General features: G+C 34.2%; 2 protein-coding genes across 2 annotated transcripts; both read left to right on the top strand.

Moving 5' to 3' along the window:
* Window positions 1-6367: 6367 nt before the first annotated feature.
* Window positions 6368-10331, top strand: LOC143588208 (uncharacterized). The gene is made up of 5 exons (XM_077069276.1): window positions 6368-6505; window positions 7628-7762; window positions 7836-9319; window positions 9406-9526; window positions 9592-10331. The coding sequence occupies exons 2-5, from the start codon at window positions 7636-7638 to the stop codon at window positions 10248-10250; spliced, it is 2391 nt and encodes a 796-aa protein (XP_076925391.1). The 5' UTR covers window positions 6368-6505; window positions 7628-7635; the 3' UTR covers window positions 10251-10331.
* An 8192-nt stretch (window positions 10332-18523) lies between these two features.
* Window positions 18524-21935, top strand: LOC143588210 (GDSL esterase/lipase At4g28780-like). The gene is made up of 5 exons (XM_077069278.1): window positions 18524-18796; window positions 20082-20209; window positions 20292-20534; window positions 21255-21507; window positions 21613-21935. The coding sequence occupies exons 1-5, from the start codon at window positions 18541-18543 to the stop codon at window positions 21843-21845; spliced, it is 1113 nt and encodes a 370-aa protein (XP_076925393.1). The 5' UTR covers window positions 18524-18540; the 3' UTR covers window positions 21846-21935.
* Window positions 21936-22269: the final 334 nt, after the last annotated feature.

Raw genomic sequence — 22269 nt, 5'->3', positions numbered from 1 at the left:
TTTTCGAAGACGGCTCTGCCAGAGGGACATATCACTGTGTCTATTTTTATATATATTCTCAACTATTATATAATACCTTTCCTAATATAAATTTGTAAAATGGTATATATGCATTGTGAAATCTCTGGATCAATAATCATCAATTAGGGTTGGCTAAAAAGAAGTTATATATATATATATATATATATATATATATATATATACACACACGTTATTAGAGTTTGTTTTTAGTTAGGGGAGTCGCAAAAATTGACATGAGTCCATAGCAAAGTTAATAAAAACCTTACGAAAAGAATTTCTAGTTTGTGTTCCCAACTTTAATTTAAGGGGGGAAATGGAAAGAAAAGGAGGGATGACATTGGTTGTGCTTTCGAGTTTAATTTAAAGAATGAAAGGAAAAACAAATAAAAAGGGTGTTCCCAAGTTTTATTAAAAGAAAAAAAATAAAGAGTAAAATAAGAGGATATATTTCCTTTCAAATTAGAAAGATTTGAATAGGAAAAAAAATAGTAAAGAGAAAGATGAGAAGATGAAAGAAAGAAGAATAGAAACTTTTATTTCCTTTCTTTTTTTTTACAAATAAACTCAGGAACACGGATGTGCACCGGTAGATAGGATGAGTTGAGAAACTAAATAACTAGTAATGAACTAATGACTTAAATGATTAAAAAATCAAACTAAAATAACTGAATTAGCTCAATTATAATTTTCTTATAGCTGAGTTTTATAGGTCAGTTATGTTTATGTTTATGTTCTATGTACCTATGAAATGATTTCCTTAATCGATTATAATAATTGTTTGAAGCAATTAATTAATGACTCTTTGTGTTATTGAACTTCTTAATGAAAAAAATGTAACTTTCCATTAGGCCCATTAAACGTAAACCAGTACAATCTTTCATTAAGTATATTATTTACTTTAACGAATAATCGTGACTTTTGTTGAATTTAATAAGTATTTTAGTGAACAGCACAAAACATTTTCTTTTAACACGTAGACTAATGAAATGAACAGGGGCGGACCTACATTGTACGGGTCGGGGTCCCGGGACACCAACGTTTATTAAAAATTTTAAAGAGACGGTATGTTAAATTTTTTAAGGACCCCATAAGAATAAAAAGATGGAACCAATAATATTAAAATAAAGTTTGTTGGAGTGGTAAAACTATTGCTTTTTATATGAAAGGTCACAGGTTCAACTCTTTATAACCTTAATTTTTGGAATATTTAATACAGTAAATGAAATTTACAGTTGTTAAATACCACAGTTGCCTGCTTACGTGCTTCGATCACCGCCATTTACCTATTGTTTTTTAGTAGTGTCCATTAAACCAAGAACCTATCCTAATAAATAATAATTGACTTGCTTTGTGATTTTCTCTGGTTAAAAGATATTACCCAATTGATTACATCAGCGAAGTCTTTCTAATTATTTGCTTCATGGTAGATTTTTTGAATCTGTTTATTCAAGTTCTGTTCCAATCGATTACTTCAAAGTCTTTTAGAGCGATTTCAAAACTTATAATGTGTTCCCAATGATTTTTTTTGAAGGTCGGTTTCTGGGTTTAGCTACAGATATTTTTGAAAATAACGAAGATCTATTATGTGTTCAAGATCACAAGTTGTGAAAAAAGTACAAAGATTTTTTATAAAAAAAACAAAGGTCACTAGAGAAAAAAACAGAGCTACGTTTCTTGGTTCTATATTCATAAACGAAGAACGATTCCGGAACGGAAGAGGTTCCTGTCTACCACAAGGTCATGTTTTTTTAAAACGAGATATTGGCGGTAGATTATGATAATTTAGTCCTTATTGGTTTAAGGACTTGCGAGTGAGTAGAGGTCCATTGATTGTTTTCCAATGAGTAATTATAATACTTTTTATTATGTTATTCGATCCGACCTGGACGGAAACCGGCCTGAAAAATCTTAGTTTGGTTGTGAAAAATCCGTACAACAAAAAAAGGGGACCCCGTTAGGAAAATATCCTAGGTCTGCCACTGGAAATGAACATGTTTGCCTAATCATTAACTCAACATGACTGTAAGTATTTTCGGTACAATGTCAACCTCGTTTCTCTTATTCAAACTTTAACGAAGTTGTTCCAAATAACTGTAACACGTTCATGTGATCACCACGTACCCTATTTAATATGTGTGTAAGTGTAAATGTAAACATATTGTATCTTTCATGATAAGACATTAACTTAGAGTAGGGGTACGTGCACCCCCCCTTGAACCCACATGTACCCACTCGACTCCACCAACCAATAAACACGTGTCACCTGAATTAAGAGTTTCTGAATTAGGATGACGCGGAAGAAGTTTGGGGCTGTCATGGCTGCGATTAAAGTAAAATTCGAACTTAGAAAAGTAAGAGAGTGGGTTTTATTGTGTTTGGGAGAATGGATCAAATATGCAACGATCAAATTCTTCACCTAGCACCGAGTTCCACAACCCGATATCTTTACTCGCAATCTCTACTCAAGGCGAGATGGGTGGTCTTTGTAAGACGCTAGTTGAATGTCCCACCCACCCTTAATATATTAAGAGAATTACTTGAAAAACTTTAATATTGTCTTTTTTAACTATCACCATTTTACTTAATTTAAAAAAATAAAAAGTAAATAAAAGAGCCATGTTGACAATATGGAAATGGTTAGTGGGTGTGGGTCCAGTACAAAGAAAATTTGGCAGGGATCTTAACTAGGTCAACGTCACATTTTCAACGGTTCTAATGAAGTCAAAATTTCAATTCTAATCTTTACTACTTTTTTTGCCAGCTTGTCTGCCGAAAAAAAGATGAAACCCCCACCCTAATTGCCCCCATCCTAGCGAACACCATAAAATATAAAGGAAAGCTAACTGTTTAGAAACGAATAAGGACAAGGGTCGCCTCTAATTCTCGATACTAGTATCAAAACTACTGATATCAAAAATTGTCATAAATGGATACTGGTATTGGTATCAAAAATGTTTGGTACGGTATGGTAACGGTACTAAAGGCAAAAATAATATGTAAAATATTGGTACCGTACCGATCCCGAAACCTCAAAATGTGGGTACGAAATTGGTATCGAAAGTCCCCGGTCTAAAATAAGGAGTTGAAATCGAATTTAGTCACAACTCACACTTATGACAAAATAATTATTGGTGAGATTCGATACAAATAAAATTAACGTATTAAACATAAAAATAAAATAGTAGTTATTATTATTGTACACTTTTAAACTAAAGTAATTACACTAAAAAATTGTGAGATAGAGTGAATAATCTTTTTCATCAATAAAATGATCATTCAAAAAAAAGTTATGTGTACACTTAACACGTTAAATCTATTTGTATATGATCCTATAACATTCAAATAATTACACTACTTAACGTACAAACTAAAAAAGTGTGAGAAGCCTACGAACTGAAGAAAATGATGATGGCAAACATGTAATTAACTCTAATTAATTATTATACTTAAACGATAATTACTCTAGTTTGTAATAATTACGCTATATATAAGAATATAATTACCCTAATTACGCTATATATAAGAAATAATTACGCTATATATAGTTTAGAATATAATTACTATAGTTATTCTACTTATATTTTTAATTACGCTACGCATAATCATAATTACTCAAGTTATGTTATTAAATATTCTAGTTATACAAAAGTAATTACGCTAGTTATAACAATTACTACCTATACCACACAAATACTCTACTTACATATTTACTCACAATTCGTTTATCTATTTCAACATAATTACCCTATTTATGAATAATAATTACTTTAGTTATCAACTGAAAAACCTTTGCAATGTAATAGACAAAAAGATACTATGTTATTTCAAGTTTTTGTTGGTTAAAGAAACCTCGATTCGTAAGCTTTAGTTCATCAATCAATTCAATCCGTAAAAGCTTCATCTGATCGATGAGCTCAATTCGCTAACTGCAATTGATTGATTAGTCCAATTCGTAAGCTTAAGCTAATCTAATAATCGAATATGACTCCTTCAAAAATCACTCTGTAAATACAACTTGATTCTGAAATCCGATTCACATGACTCAATTGAATAATTGAATATGACTTGCAAGCTTCAATTAATCAATGAGAAGCTTCAATTCATCTGATTTGATCGGTTAGGTTAGCTAAATAAAGCACACCAAAAACAATTAATTACAAATTTGACATCGTGTTATTACTTGGCTCGCACGGTTAGTACATGTTTTAAAATGTATTTGATCTATCTCCAATAAGGCTATAAATATATAACATGATATATCATAATCACATAATGTTGGTCCTTTTACTTGGTTGCATGGCCACATGAGAAACAAAGATGTTGAATGGTCACTGACTTTTTGAATAGTACAACAGATATTATTAACTTTTAATAGTACAATAAGCTTTTTGTTATCGCTTTTGCTTAATACTCATTGGGGGTGTGGATTCATGCATACATCAACATGTAAATATGATCAACTTAATAAAATATTTACAGCAACATTAATAATAATGATAACTTTTTATACAAGTTTGGTTAACCATAAACTTATATGAGCATGTACATTTTATTTTTATTTTTTATTTTTAAACGGCTACACATCTTTTATACTATTGGGATCCAAATCCAATTATACTCTCGGGTTTGCAATTCAGAAAGGGGTGACGGTGCAGCTTGTTGCCCGCCTACCTGCTATGTTGATGTAATATCTATTTTTCAGAATTAATGAACGAATAATAATAAAAAAAAAATATTGTACTTGATAAGATGAAGCTACAAATTTGCACATGCAACCCTTTAATTTCATTCGAAATAAATGTAGACATGGCTTTTTGGAATTTCACGTCAAAACATAGCTATGCATGAACATTTTACCCACACATTTAATGAAGCATGTTTTTATTTTGGAATAGCAAAGATTGGATATCCGGGATTAGTCGACGAATGAATCATTATTTCATCCGAAAAACAGAACGTGATGATTCGCTTCACCCATTAAATAGAAAACTCAAAACTAACAATACCCACTACCTTAACCAGAAACAAATTGGTTCCAAAGAAGACTTAAACCCACTAACTCTCCTTGAACAAACCATGGGGCACCCTAGACTAATTTACTTTGGTTTGAATGAAACATGTTTTTTTGCTTTTCTTTTTCTTACAACCTATTTTTATTGTTCTTCTGATTGAATTGATGGCTGTTGAAAAGAATATATTTGTATTTTTACCCATGTTTTAAGAATTATTTTTAATCAATGTTAATATTATTAACTTCATGTGGGAAAATCACGGAATTGATCTGACCACTTATTGCTTTCTTGCAATTTTGCGAAGGAAATTTGGAGAAAAAATCATGCCTTTATGCAAGTTGGTCAACCTTGGTTAGGGAGTTTTTGATAGCGTTGTATTCGATTTGTAGAGACGAAGGCTATAAGAAAATGCTACACTCGGTCTTCTTGGTAGCTTTGTGGTTCGTTTGGAAATCAAGAAACGAGAAAGTTTTCAAAGAAACAACTTTTAAATCGGATGGTGGTGTTGAAGATATCAAGACGGCCACTTTCATTTGGATTAAAAAATATAGAACCAAGATACATGCGTTAGATTAGAATGATGTTTACATATAATAACTAATAATAACTCGTTTTTCTAACTGTCTTATCAAAGTCACAAAACAATAGCTAAATAGTAATTATAATTATTAATGTGAATACCTGAAACGTCTGAGACATATATTCGGATATTGTTTATTAAAAAAAATTAACGGATTCAGATACGAGTATGGTATCATGTGTGCACGATTCACTTACTCGAAACCATATTCATGTTTACCTAAACCATATACCTGAAAATTTTAATCTTAATTTCTCATAACTATTATCTAGTAAAGTTTCATTCTATTGGCTTAGTTATATGAAGCATGGACTTTTCATTAGAGGTATAATAAAGTTTACATATTTAAGACGCTTCATATTTTTATGATGACGGTGATACGTGTAATTCATAGTTTTTTAATTTTTTTTAGTTATTAAAAATATATAATTATATAAAAAATAGAATGAAAATAAAAGAAACTTAACTGAAAATCACACAACTAATTTTAACAAAATAACAAGCATAACCGATACATAACGAGCATTTAGACGGTGTCACCGTCTTATTATCTAAGTATCTAATATAGGATCAGAATTATCAATACCTGTCTCATTATCATCATTGCCTCTAACACAGAAAAAAAAATAATTTACAGGACAATTATGAAATTAAACCAAACTACATGGACCAAAAAGCAATAAAGAAAACCAGTATCTTTACATCCGTTATATCTTTTTCCGTTATCTGGTTTTAATCGTTTCTCCTTCTCTCTCTACATGTGTATGCTGTGCTTGTAATAATAATATGAAAATGAAATTGGAGCCTATTAGAAGTAAAAACCACCGGATCTCCGGCTACATTATGCTACCGGAATGACAGATTCCGGCAAGAAAGAATATAATCACTTTAGGTACTGATCTCACACTCTATTTACTTACTCTTCATACTTATGGTTTAGTTAGCTTCAGTCTTAGTGCTTATTACTTATTAGATAATAGTTAACAGTAGCAATGTTGGTGTGAAGCTCAAATAAAAGGTTCTTACTTGAGTAACTTTAGTTAATGATGGATGCTGAAAATAGGAAAGATGGTTAGTGCAGTGTCGGATCTAGAAGAAAAATTAATAGGCACCCGTGTCCCAAAAAAATGGATCTAGGATCTAGGGGTATCATAATATTTGTTCAAGGGTATCCGAATACATAAGTTGTTGTGGGTAGAGGTGGCAATCTTGACCCAAGGTATTTCAAATGAGTCAGTTCGGGTTGATTTGAAAATTATATGGGTTGGTTTGGGTCAAATATTTTAACTTGAAATTCCACCTTATTCTTGGGTCAAAATGGGTCGACAAATTTAAATAAATGAGTTGATGCTGGTTAGTGTACTAAGGAAATGTGGCAGGTTCGAGTCAGAACGGGTTTTGGAGTGACACATATTTCCAAACGAGATAGGTTTCGGCAAAAAATGGGTTTTGGATTGGAAAGAGTTCGACTTAGGTTTTGGCTCGGATCAGGTTTCGAGCCGACACGAGTTTTCGCACGTGACGCGTTGGGTTTTGGTTTCTTTTGTTTCTTTTTGGTCGATTTCGGATTCGTTTTCGGTTTTTGTTTCGTTTTAGTCAGTTTTTCGTTTTTTTCAGTTTCGGTTTTAGTTTTTTATTTTCGTCTTGATCGATTTTTTGGGTCAATCAGTTCGGTTCGGTTTTCTCTGTTTCATTTCTGATCAGTTCCATCACTGGTTGGCCTGATTTGAGAAGGGCTAAACTCTGAATACAAAGAAATACCAGATAATAAAAAACATGAAGCCGCGTCAAACCTTACACATCTATGACATTATTAATGTTATAATGTAAGCAAAGATAAATAACTGCTCTACTAGCTTAGCTCTTCCATTCAACTCACCTTTGACTTTGACTTCCCAAGAGTTCTGCTCTTGACTTTGACCCCATATAATTTAGCCTGAGTGGACCCGACCTGACCCGCTGGATACTTATCAGTTAATCAAAATTTACAACCTTTGATTATTTGCATTAGCAGGTGTTAAAATGAATATGAATAGGAATTTAGAAAGACATGTTCCGGGATGCTTGGGAAGAAGAATGGTGAACCTTTTTGATTTGAATGCACATGTAGGAGGAAACAAACTGCTCACAGAAAAGCCACACTATGAAGGTTATTTCTACTTCTGAATATTATTAGAGTTATCACTTATGTCATTGAAGCCTTATTACGTTACATGAAATAGGTTCTCCTGTATCTAGGAGCCAGTCGGATATGCCAACGTCTTGTGTAGCTGATGATCATATGCAGATGGTGTCTGAGTTAGGAAAATCACCGTCAAATAGGAAACCGAACGGGACGCCTATAAAGATGCTTATAGCACAAGAAATGTCAAAAGAAGAAGTCTCCAAGAAAGGTCCATCTAGTTTGGTTGCTAAGTTAATGGGCCTTGATGATGATCTTCCACGTCGCGGTCCACTTAGTTCACCTTCATGCAGAACCAATCTAACAGGCTCAAGATCAAGAAGCCAGTCTGGATCATTGGATTTTATACAAAAAGACCATACTGGTAAATGTAAAAAAAGCAAGAATGAGAAAAGTATGGCGCTCATTCGTGAAAAGTTTATGGAAGCAAAACGTTTATCTACCGATGAGAAGCTTCGCCAATCCAAACAGTTTCAAGATGCTTTGGAAGTTTTGAATTTTAATAAAGATTTATTCCTCAAGTATCTTCAAGAACCTAATTCTTTATTCTCTCAGCATCATAATTCACCATCTATACCCCCTCGCCCGGACTCAAAACGCATCACAATTCTTAAACCTTCTAAATTTGTAGACAATCATAAGTTACCTCAGGATAAATTTAGTGAAAACCGTCATCAGCCAACTCGTATTGTGGTACTGAAACCGAAAGGTGGAAACGTTAATGACACGAGACCGGTTTCATCATCTCCATCGTCAAAAACATTAAACGATGATGGATTTTATGCAGATTTAGAAGATAACGAGCCGGAAGAGAGTTCAAGTAGCCATAGAGATGAAGCTCTTGTTTCTTCTGTTTTATCTAATGGTTATAATGGTGACGAGAGTTCGTTCGGTAAATCTGAAGTTTATTATGCAGCAGGGAATCTGAGTGATTCAGAGGTGATGTCACCAACTTCACGACACTCGTGGGATTATGCTCATGATTATATCGACCGTTTTGGCAGCCCATATTCTTCTTCCTCGTTCAGTCGTGCGTCTTGTTCTCTAGAATCATCTGTTTGCAGAGAGGCGAAAAAACGCCTTTCTGAAAGATGGGCGATGTTGTCATTAACCAGGAGTGGTCAAGAACAAAGAAATGTTAGAAGAAACTCAAGTACATTGGGAGAAATGCTTGCTCTTTCTGATTGTAAAAACACTAGCGATTTAAATAAAAATAAAGGCCATGATGTTGAAGCTGATGGTATTCCTGAAAATCTTGCGAGGTCGAAGACTCTTCCGATATCTTTTACAGATTTTTTGAAAGGCAAAAAGGATGATGATACTAAAGATTTGACCATGGAAAAAAGTCAAAAGTCATCTTTGTTCAAAGGGAATGTTTCAAGATTGTTTTTTTCCAGGAGTCAAAAATCCAACAAGCAAAAATCCCAAATGTCTGATGATGAAGTTCATCGATCTTCAGGGAACATTGGTAATGAGTGCATTAATGACATAGTCGTTAAAGATATTGGTCAACATCTACCTGAGGTATGGAGACTGGAGTCTGCTTCAAAGTCAAATATTAGTTAAATTGATATATTTTTAACTAGTGTATAATTGGTTATATTTTGCAGGGTTCTGGAAATGCAAATGAGAGCGCGGATCAGCCGAGCCCAATTTCGGTTTTGGAGTCACAACTTAAAGATGATGATCATACATCAAACTGTTCTTCCACTGCTAAACTGAATAAAATTGGTAATTAATCTTGACTTACAAACGTTATTTATTTTCAAATTCTTACATTTATGCTGTTTTAACAGGAATAGATCCTAATAAATACAACCTGATCGATAAATCACCGCCAATCGGATCCATTTCCCGAACACTAGCATTAGATCACTATGCTGCAGGGCCCGTCACTCCCGTTCTAGGCAAAACCTCCACAAAACGGTTGACCCAAGAGGAAGAAGAACAAGAGTGTTTCGTATATGTTCAAGCACTACTATCAGCAGCTGGAAATAATAATGAAGTCCAGTCGGATTCAGTTACCGCCAGGTGGCAATGGCATTCACTCGAGAGCCCACTGGACCCGTCTTTGAGAGACAAGTACATGAGCCTAACTAACAAGGAACCGGTTCACCAATCCAAAAAAAGACAGCAAAGATCATTTCAAAGGCTTGTGTTTGACTGTGTGAATGAGGTTTTAACAAGTGGGACTAAGTTGACGATGGACCGCGTGTGGGGCCAGATGAAAGAATGGATATCTGGTGAAGAAATGTGTGATTGGGATGAAGATGGCGGCGGTGCGGTGGTGGAGAGGGTGGTGAGAAAAGAAGTTGAAAGTGAGGTTTGGATGGAGGATTTGAAACTGGAAAATGAGGATGTGAAACATGAAATAGAAGTGAAGTTAGTTGAACAGTTTGTGGATGATTTTGTGGTAGAGTTGATAGATGGAGTGATTTTGGCTTACACTCACTAAATTATCACATGATTATTTGTGTATTGTTTTTAGTTTTATGATTTGTTGTGAGTTTCAAACAATCATGGGCTTTTTGCGTTTCTGTTTAATAATACAAAATGAATATATTTTTGTTTTGTGTGTGATATTCTGTCATTCAAAGGATATTATATCATGTATAATAAATATATTTTTAAATAGTTTAGATTGAAACATGTTAAATGAATCCTCTCTCTCTCTCTCTTTTTAGTTTTATCTACTACTTCAAGATTGTCATTTTTAAGCTAACAAAATCTATTTATTTAATAAAAATATGTTGATTGATTAACCGAACAACTAAACCTTGAAAACAACTGGTTAGCCAACATTTTGCGTTTAGGTTTGCGATAAAAAAGTTATGAAACTAATAATACTAGTGAACATCCCTACGGGTACCAATTAAACTTTGGTATAAGTATAGAACAAAAAATAGGCATATAGATTGGACGAATCGGTGTAAGTTCTCGTTAATGTAATTTTCCTTGTTGTTAGTAACATCCCTCCGAGTGTGGAGGAGTGGTTTTCGGTGTTTGTTGGTTGTTTATAAAAGTTTACCGTTCGAAAAAAGAATAATTAAACTTGTTAGATCGTCTTTGGGAAACCTAAAAGTATTCACCATGTCACCATCTACCCAGGTTGTGTCGCAGTAAAAAAAACGTTTATCCTTCTTCTCTATTCATCCATCGTGAATATTATTGGTGTACAAAGCAATTTTTATAAATTATAATTGATTAACTTCTCACAAGTTGATCCAATCATGCATTATTAAGTATTAAGTACGCAAATTTCTATTTGTGAAAAAAGTCAAGAAAACCATTCACTTGTTAAAACTTCAAAAATCAAACCTTCACTGTTGAGAACTTGAGATGTTATTGCAAACGGAAATTTTTTCTTTCTATATTCTATTACAGGCCCATTAAAACTACTGAATATGGCATGATGGAAGCCTAATAGACAGTTCTTTTTTATTTATTTACGGGCCTCAGAAAGATTTGTTTGGTATTTCTTCAAGAAACCAACGTTACTTCCTCTAACTTACAACAATCTATCCGTCTAAATTAGGGTTGTATAAACCGCCCTTCGCTCGAACTTGTTCGTTTCTTCGCTCAATTGTAAATGAGTCACTCTGCTCAGTTCCGTTTGTAAACGAGCCAAACAACGAGCAAAGGTCTGCTCAGTTCAATTCGGCTTGAATATTTTAATTTATTTTATATATAATTATATATGAACAAATATATAGACAACACACATAAATATATGTATACAATTTTTTAAACCCTTTCAAAATTTTCCTATATCGTCAATTTTATATTTTCATTAATTCGATTCAAGTTTTCATAATATTATAAGTTTGTTTACATGTTCATTATATCTCACTCAAACTTATTTCTCCTAAAAATTTAAAACCTATTACATGTTTAGAAAAACTACTAATTTGTTTACAAAATATCTTATTTACAACATTCAAACTTGTTTCTTATTGTATTTTTAGAGTGAAAAGAAATAAATAATGCTCGAAAATCGCTCGATGTTCGATAAAAAATGCTCGATCTATTTTGGCCCGTTTCGATTTCGTTCGATTCAAAGTTCGAACTTCAACCGTTCAGCTCGGTTGTAAATGAGCCAAACAACGAGTAAGCCTTCGCTCGGCTCGTGAACAACCCTAATCTAAATGCATGCCAAAAAAATCCTATGTGTCTCCCTTGTTGCTCCACATCCCCTCTCAAATCATCAGATTGTTGGATTTGTGATTTGAGAATTCTCACGCATTCGACCCGAATTCGCAGGTATGGGTCTCACCAAATCCAGATAGCCCTTAAATGGGCCATAACATCTCATTTATTTGTGAAACTCTTTCATAATCAAATAATATTGTTTGTATGTCATGAGTCTCACCAAACCATAATAGTCTTTAAACATGATATAACGACTACCAAGAGAAGGTCAGACATAATATCACTCAAAATCTTATCTTTAAAATTAGTGACGAGTTACCTATGGACTATCCATTGTAAAAACCATTTCCGCCATTAGACTCCTAACGAGAATCTTGATCAAAATAATTTCTTTGGGATTAGCAACGGATTACTGAAAGAAAGTTAATCAGAAATCATTTTCCATCTACCACGATAAATTTGGACTTATTTATGTAAGGGGACCCTTGATACTCTCTATTAAAGTTTCTTTTTGTCTGGTTAGGTTATGAAATCCCTTGTAAAATTCTATTTTTTCTAGGTTTGAAGCGGCACGACAACACCAACTGAACAACATATGCATTTTTATATAAAAACACCGGCAACTACAACGCACGTGTATATTCTTCTAGTTTTTTTTACAAAATTTTCCCTCTAACCTTACACTTTTAAATATTTGAATCCACCACCTTACTTGTGAAAGAGCAAACAACATACCACTAGTTCATCATGAGTTATATCATGCTAGTTGATACATGTCAAAGTTGGTAATAAAAGGAAAAAGTGGTTGTTGAACCAAATTTAATCAAATGAGTTATTCAATAGCCGAAAAAGAAGGTCACATTAAAGTTTGAGGCGTTGAACAACCGTATCATGTGTATTTAAAGTTGACTCAAACTAAAAAAAAATTGTAATATTAACATATTTTTTGCTGCCATTCAAAAATAATAAAAATCTTACTATTTTCCTGAAAAATGTATTAACTATGATTGTACTTTCTTCTATTATTATTAAGAATTCTACTCTATTATTTGATTGGTTATCACTTATTTGTATCAATAGAGATTTTTTCAAATTAAAAGAATAGGTTTAGTAGTAACTTATGAAGCATCTTAATAAGTTTTTTTTTTTCAAATTACAAACAATGTTTAAACATCCAGAATTCAATCATACACTCATTGCAACGGATAACTGAATCATTTTCTATCTTTCCAAAACTGAACCGTGGCAAGTGAAACAAACTATTCCGATACCAATTGTTATGAAATGGTGCTAAAATCTCACTAGATATGGATGCTCGATTGCTTAAACGCATATAAGCAATATCTTCACAAATATAAAACTCTCAAGATGGAAAAAAGCATACAAGATTTACATGGTTCAGTCGATAAATCGCAGTTAATCTTAGCATGTAGCTAGAGCCTAGAGTACGTAGAGAGATTTAGATTTCTTGATTACAATCTAAAAAGTTTTGAGTTGGGCCCAAAGTTTATGCGATCCGAGACCCCACCAATGAGATTGGGTTCCCTCATACTCTTGCATTATAAAGACGGTTAGGTCCTTTTTGGGACAATTACTCTATACAATTAAACACAACTCAGGTCTGGTTGGCATGATAACATTATCTATTATCTAATTTAATTACTATATATATATTAATTTGAAACTTTTCAACGCATCTAAGGTTGTATTTTGTAATTTGTATGTTATACATTTAGTTATTGAAAATAATGTTAACATTAGACCGGACAAATCAATCTTTCATTGAATCATCGTGTATTATATTATCCACTTTTTTATTTCGCGGGTCAATGTATAACAAGAAGATTCGATTGACTCTCGATCACCAATATCTGAGCTTCAGCTATGGTTTCACAACCCCCCGCAAGAAATTTTAATATCTACAAAATAGAAGTTTGGTGTCGCAAGAAATTTTATTGGGCCAAGTGGCGGTCCAATATTGAGCCACATCAACATTATGGTTTTTTTTGTTATTTTTGTTTTTTTTAGTTTATGTACCGTAACAAATGTAATTGAAACCAATTGAATTCGCAATGATTCACTTCCACAACGCTCGGGTTTATTGACTCACCGCCGCAACGCCCGGGTTTTATCGACCTTTTTGTTTGACTTCCATTATCGTAATGAACGTAACCGAGCCGGCCGAATTCGCGTCGACTCACCGTCGCAACGCCAAGAACCGACAACACTAGGGTTTACCGACCTTTTGTTTTAATTCCGGTACCATAATATAACGAGACCAACCAAATTCACGTTGACTCACTACCGCAACGCCAGGAACCAACGACACTCTGGTTTTACCAACTCTCGGGTTTATATCGTACCGTAAAAGACATAACCGAAACTGTCGAATTTGCCTTAACTCATCGCTCCAACACCCGAAACCCACTGCGCTTGGTTTTACCAACGCCCTGAGTTTTACCTACCGAATAAATGTCATTTTGATATTTTATTTGTTTATATGTTAGTTTTTTTATATGTGAATTTGACGAATTTATGTTTTGGTTTTTAACACTTGGGTTTTTACCAACGTTGTTTATACCATAATGAGTTACCGATCGAAATCTCGTTGACTCGCCTGCGTAAAGCTCAAACCCACTAGGGTTTTACCAACATTCGAGTTTTAATGCTCAGGTTTTACCAATTGAATAATTGTTGTTTTAAATATGTTAATATTTTACATGTTAATCTTTTTATTTCGACAAATTTGTTTATTGGGTTGAATTATGGTACCGACTGAACCCATATTATTGCACCGCTGCAATGCGACGGATACATGAACATACCTGATCTACCCGACGTAACGCGCCGAATAAACACTTGTTTAGTTATTATTTATGGAATTATTCTAAATTATTAATTTGTTATATATATGTTTATAGCTAATATTATTGTAAGATAATATGATGTTTTTTGGAACAATTGAATTTAGATTAAATACTTTGTTTCCTTTTTGGCAACTAAAATCGCTTTTTTTATTTTAAACTCATTAACCCATTGCATTTTAACTATTGTGTTCCCGAGTTTAATAAGTGAAAGAGAAAGAAAACAAGGTAGAGAAAATAAAACAATGAAATATGAGGAAGGTTAACGTACAAATGAAATTAAAGTGTTAAATGTGAGAATCAAATAGAATAATTACATAATTACTCTATGATGTAATTTCATAATTATTTTATTATGTAATTACTCTATAATATAATTACATAATTACATTACTTATATATATAATTACTCTACTTGATTCTCACGTTTAACACGTTAATTTTATTTATATTTGATCCATACTCATGAAATATAATTAGCTATCATATTTCGTGAGTTTAAATAATCAGAAAAGGAAATTAACTCTTTTTGTGTGTTCATAATTTTTTCTCCAAATCTTTTCAGTTTGAAAAGCTGAAAACATTCATTAATTTCTCTTCCCTTTCTCTCTTTTTCTTTCTATTTATTTCCTTATAAAAGTTTGTAAAACATGATTTTTTTTCTGATTTGCTTCTAATTCTTTCAATTTCTCTTTCAAATTAGACACGGGAACACAACGTTAGTTTTTGAATGTACGGATTTGGATGTTAGGAAGCAAAATATAGCTAATGTTAAATTACAAATAATTATATACATTAAAATTGTCACATTCACCTGCATTTATAACTTGATAATTGGGGGGCAACAGTTTCTCTATAATAAAAGATCCCCTATTAGGGAATAAAATAAAATAAATAATACAAGAATTTAAGTATTTAAGGGCTCCTAATAAACCCTTAAAATAGGTTCTCTCTATTGATAAAGACCTATTGAAAGAATGTAGGGCCAATTGGTTAGAAAACAAAACAAAATTAATACACAAAACCTTATATTTGAAAACCAGATTTTTCTAGATCATTTGAACAATTAATTTGGGTAAAGTTACTGTTCAGGTTTAAGGTCGCTCTATTGAGTAACTTGGGTTGTTGCCATCTCTTCAAATATAGATCTTGCAATATTTCTTTTTAACGGCTCAGAACTTTGCTCAATTAGTGGTATTTTGTTGGCGACCAGATTATCTGTTCTTGTTAATGGATCTCCTACATTCGAATTTGGGTGTCATAAAGGCATTCGTCAAGGTGACCCGCTATCGCCTTTTCTTTTTATTATTCTGATGGAGGCTTTTTCAGGTATGTTGAAACAAGCCTGTGATATAGGTGCGTTTCATGGTATTACTCTTCCTAATGAAGGTCCTACTTTATCCCATCTTTTTTATGCGGATGATGCTATGATTATGGGAGAGTGGTCTTCTTTTAATTTTGATAACTTGAAACGTATTCTTCGCATATTTTACTTGTGTTCGGGGCTAAAGATTAATCTCCATAAATCAGTGTTATTTGGAGTAGGTGTAGAAGATGGTGAGATCGATATCCAAGCTGGTTTCATGGGTTGTAAGCCGGGTAGAATCCCGTTTTCTTATCTAGGGATTATGGTTGGCGCTAACATGAATAGGGTGGTTAATTGGGAACCGGTTGTGTCCAAGTTCAAGAAGAGGCAATCTAAATGGAAAGTTAATTCGTTATCTATTGCCGGTCGGTTAACCCTTATTAAATCGGTGCTGGATAGTCTTCCCACTTATTATTTTTCGCTTTTTAAGGCACCCAAGAAGGTTACCAATGATTTAGAAGCTTTGATGAGAAGGTTCTTATGGGGTGGTTCGGATGATGTGAGGAAGATGTCATGGGTGGCTTGGGAGGTAGTCACCAAACCTATAAAAGAAGGGGGTTTAGGTATCGCTCGTTTAGAGGTTAATAATCAAGCGCTGATTACTAAATGGCTTGGGAGATTTCTAAATGATCATCACGCGTTGTGGAGAAGAGTAGCGTTGTCTATTCACGGGTCCTCGCGCTGTTAGGGGCTTGCTCCGGTTAATAATGGGGTTCTCGGGGTTTGGAAGAATTGTGTTATGTTTTGGAACAAATTTAAGGTTGATGGTGTGGGTTTTAATAGAGTGATCCGGGCCACAGTTGGGAATGGTCGCCAAGTTCGGTTTTGGATGGATTTGTGGTTGGGTTCGGCGCCGATTATGGACAAGTATCCGTCCTTATATGCGGTAGAAAAACATAAAAATGTCTTGTTAGCAGATCGGTTGGTGGTCACTGGATCTTCTCGTCGCATTGTGTGGGATTGGCTTAGAGCTCCTTGCTCCCAATAGGAGGTGATCGAGAAGCAAGAGTTGGAAGATCTCCTTCAAGGGGTGGTGATGGTTGACCGTGAAGATTCATGGTCTTGGGCGGTTGGTAGCTGCAAAGAGTTCGAGGTTTCGGCGATTAAAAGATGGATGGTGCGGTCCGTTGTGGATGCTGGGAGTTTCGGTTTCCAATGGAGCGATTGGGTCCCGAAAAAATGTAATATTTTTATGTGGAGGGCCGTTCTGGATAGTCTTCCAACCAAGCAGGCTTTAGCTAGACGTCATTTGCATTGTGATGATCATAGTTGCGCTTTATGTGAGAGTAATGAGGAATCGCTCGAGCACTTGTTAACCGGGTGTTTCATTTCTATGGCCGTTTGGAATGCGATTGGTTCATGGTGCAACATCCCTAAATCTTTTGTTTTTCATGTCAATGATTTGGTGGAAGTGCATAAGGTTTGTGGTGCGACGGGGAACAAGAGATTGATTATTCATGGAATTGTCATCATTACTTGTTGGAGGATTTGGCGGGCTAGGAATGAAAAGATTTTTTCGGGCAAAAACACTAAGGTGGTAGAAATGGTTGCGGATATAAAATCTTTGGGTTTTCTTTGGTACAAAAATAGATCTAAGATAGGGGTAGTGGATTGGAAAAGATGGTGTTTATTTGATGTAACGTGATTGTTGTTTTTGGTTTTTGGATTTCAGCGTCTTTCTCCGTCTTGGTGATAGTCGTTGGTTGTGTTTGTTTTTAATGAAAGTCAATTTTCAAAAAAAAAATTATGTGGAAGATATGGATAGATATTACATCTTATTTTAGTTTGACAACTATATTATGAATTATTATCTTGAAGCAATTAGATTGGACAATACATTTAATACAAATCGACACATAAACAGGTAAAAACCATATGAACATGAAGTTAATTTCAAGTTTCACTCACACATAATCGCTTTGAAATAGTTACGTTTTTAAAATATATGTAGTGAAGCTATATAACTTTAAAATCTATTTTTAAGATATGCTTAACTTTCGAACTTTGGTTCCTGTGTATAAGTGGTCAATCTATGTAAAGCGTACGAAGTATTCTGGATACGATATTATGATATGTATAATTTGGACGAAAGTGTATTCGTCCGTACAATTAAAAATCCTTTTATATGCATAGTAGTAATCACATAAGCAAATCATGTCTCAAACTTGAACACCTTTTAATCATTGTTGTATGTTTAAGGCGTTATTCAATTTTCAGCATATTCAATTGACCGCACAAAATAGCTATAAAAAATTTATTTTCATCACATTTATTAGACTTCAACCAACTAAAGAAAAATGCACTCAGTAAACAAGTATAAAACACTACCTTGAACCACAATCTCCCCTTGTCTTAACCAACCAAATATGGCTAAGCATGTTTCCTTTGCCGCCGCCGTCACCACCCTTTTGCCGCTAGTGGCAGTTCTACTATTTGTAGTCATGCCAAAAGCTCACGGAGCACGTGCTTTTTTCGTGTTTGGTGACTCGTTGGTTGACAATGGCAACAACAATTACCTTGCCACCACAGCCCGAGCTGACTCTCCACCGTATGGCATTGATTACCCCACCCATCGTCCCACTGGCCGCTTCTCCAATGGATTGAACATCCCCGACCTTATCAGTAAGCTATCTATATATTAATGCAGTTGTATCTTGTTGCATTATGCTTATAGCATATATATAATGCAAGTTTAGTGATATAACTATTTTTAATTATGTTGTTCAATTATTTTGAGAAACTAGTGTTATACATGAGTTTACGCCCTGCTTGAGGTGCGCGCATATTATGTATATATGTGTAAACCCTCGGGTGGGCAAAAGTGAAATTGCACTAATTTTGACGTTATTTTACTAATCTCGTGAAAATAACGTTAAAAGTGGCGGAAGTTTAATCAGGCATCATGTGGTGGCGTTGATAGCCGAAAGACGAGGGTACATGCACCAATCATCCGGTATCCCGATGATTGAGTGTTATGTGCTTTATGTCCAAGGCTTGATGCAAAACTACTATCGAGCCGGGGGTCTCACCGGAAGCAGCCTCTCTATCCCTATGGGGTAGAGGTAAGGTTGTCTACATCTTACCCTCCTCAGACCCTACCATAGCTTTGCTATTGGTGGGATATACTGAGTACGATGATGATGATGATGAGTGTTATACATGAGTTGTATCTTGTTACATTATGCTTTATTTGTGCAATTATTGTGAAAAGCTAGTGTTTTTTTTCTTTTTCTTTTTTTTTTCTTGTAAACCGTTTTATACTTCTGGTGTGTGTGTGTGTTTTTTCATACATGGTTTACAATGTGGTCACACATGAAAATAGGACTTTGTGTACCACCAAAATAGAATTTAGGTGAAGTCGCATTTGCCAATTGCGGCTACTGCTGACGACTTTAGAGGTGAAGTCGCGTTTGTTAAAAATGAATTCACTCTAAAGACTTTTGACACTAGTTAGTGCCAATTCAGTCAAATCGCGGTTGGCTAAAAAAACATTATTCGATGAAGTTGAAGTTGTTGACAAGTGAAACTCACCTAAAGCGGTTGTTGACAAGTCCATACTCTTCATAAGCCGATGTTGGCAAATGCGACTTTACATAATAACTTTCTTGTCGGGAACATTTAGGAGAATGCAAGATTTCGCACTTCTCAAGTGCGACTACACTTTAAATCAAGTCAGAAATTCAAAACGGTTTCAAAAACAAAACTTTCTAAAAAATTATTTTATTTATTTTGCCTGATATAGTAACGAGGAACTAATGACCTACTCATGATCATTGTTTTAAAAACCAGACCAAAAAGTGAACAACGTTGTCTTATCGGTCTACTGGTCCCGTTAGATTAATGTTAGAAACATAGTTGGTCACACTAAATATGTTGTGTAAAGAAGTTCATTTTTTTGTGTACAGAGGTCAAAAGCTTGGGGCCGAACCCACTTTGCCGTACTTGAGCCCCGAGTTAAATGGTGACAAACTATTGGTTGGAGCAAACTTCGCATCCGCAGGAATCGGTATACTTCCAGACACGGGGATTCAATTTGTAAGTTTGCCTTAAATAACTCAACATTTTAATAAATGTTACCAAAAATGACATGTTTTAATATATGAACTGTTTTGGGTAGGCAAATATTATAAGGATAGGTCAACAACTACAAAATTTTGAAGAGTATCAGTCTAGAGTAAGTGCATTGATTGGACCCGACCAGACCGAACGACTCGTGAACCAGGCTGTGGTTCTAATCACACTAGGAGGCAATGACTATGTTAACAACTATTTCTTGGCACCCATTACCGCAAGGAGGCTACAATACACCATTCCTGAGTTTACCAAATATCTTATTTCAGAGTACCGCAAGATCCTTGAGGTAAATCTTCATATTATAGCCAGTTTAAGAGGCGTATACTAGCGCGTCTTACAAAAAAAATCCCTATTTTGTAGGATAAACGAGCCGAGCCGAGTCAAGTGGACTCAGGCTCGAAGTTAAAGGAGTCAGCTCGGCTCAGCTCCTTATCTGTATGAGTTGGAATGTTAAGCTAAGCCAACTCGCTTATTTATATAAGTTTAAAAAAAAAGTTAAAACTTGTATTTTTTATGCAAATATTGGTATATATACCAATAATTTTTATATACATGTTAAATAATTTGTATATAATAAAAATATAATTTAGCATACATGTTAAATACAAAAATTTATAATTTTTATATATTAAAATTTGGGTTAGAACTTTTATATATAAAAGTTTGGACTTTAATTTAAACAAACCAAACAAAAGAGTCAGCAAACCAGCTAATGACAAACGAGCTTATCTTTGCTCGAGCTTGACTCATTTACATACCGAGCCAAGCTGGCTACGCTCGTATGTTTTTCAAACAAGTCTAGAGTCGCGAGTTTTTGGAACTACCCTGCCATTTATTGTAAAACAAAATGTCGTCGATTCCTTAAGTAGACAGTTTGTTAAATTCAAAACCATTTTAGTATATGATCACTTTCGAAACACACGTCCAAACATTTCCTATATCGCTCTTTATAAATGGTATATTCTTAAGTATGCAAAATTTGCTAATGATAATATTTATTGAGCAGCAATTATATAATCTGGGAGCTAGACGAATCCTGGTGACAGGATCTGGTCCATTAGGTTGTGTTCCATCCCAGTTAGCCCTCGCGGGTGGGAATGGTCAGTGTGCACCCGGGCCTCAACAGGCTGCGTTTTTGTACAACCCCCAACTTGTGCAAATGATTCAAGGCCTCAACCAAGAGCTTGGATCCAACTACTTTGTTGCGGTCAATGCTATGAAAATGCAAAAGGACTTTATCAGTAATCCTCAAGCCTTTGGTGAGTAATTAACAAATATGCATAAGTCTTACAAGTTACAATCCATTAAAAGAAGTTAGCATGCTACATATGTTAGAATTTAAATTTGTTGGTTTGTTAATATAGGTTTTATAACATCAAAAGTTGCATGTTGCGGACAAGGACCGTTTAATGGAGTTGGCATTTGTAACCCGACATCAAATCTTTGTCCCAACAGGGAAGTATATGCATTTTGGGATCCATTCCATCCAACCGAACGGGCAAACAAGATCATCGTTGAAACAATTTACACTGGTTCGGAGGAGTACATGAATCCGATGAATCTAAGCACCATCATGGCCTTGGATTCTATGATCTAGTAGCCTTATATCTATAGATTCTTATTTTATTTGTATTGTATGAAAAAGGTTGAGTTGTTCATGATATTATCTGATGTCAACTAAATTGTAACACAATATATTTGTGTTTATGTCATGCAACTTTCCTATGAGATTCATATAATATATTCTTTTCAATTGAATGAAAATTATAGTGGCCACGTTATATGATGTAGTCAATAAATAATAAGTGGTTGATAAAATGCACCTTAAATTAAGAGACAACAACACATCACATGTTAATATTTGACTTTCATAAAAATTTAAAGCAGGTTGATAATCACTAGTCGAAAAAGCTGGTAGCATGAAAGCTTGAGGTCCACCCTTACTTTTTAAAATTGAGTGTTTAATGAACAAGTTGTGATCGTGCTGGATATTTAAGTATCCTTGATACACACACAATATA

This window comes from Bidens hawaiensis, unplaced genomic scaffold, assembly GCF_021521415.1.
Source record: "Bidens hawaiensis isolate Kalapana, Puna unplaced genomic scaffold, B.hawaiensis_p1.1 tig00036243_1, whole genome shotgun sequence".
Classification (NCBI taxonomy): domain Eukaryota; kingdom Viridiplantae; phylum Streptophyta; class Magnoliopsida; order Asterales; family Asteraceae; genus Bidens; species Bidens hawaiensis.
This window is presented reverse-complemented; position numbering and strand designations above follow the sequence as displayed.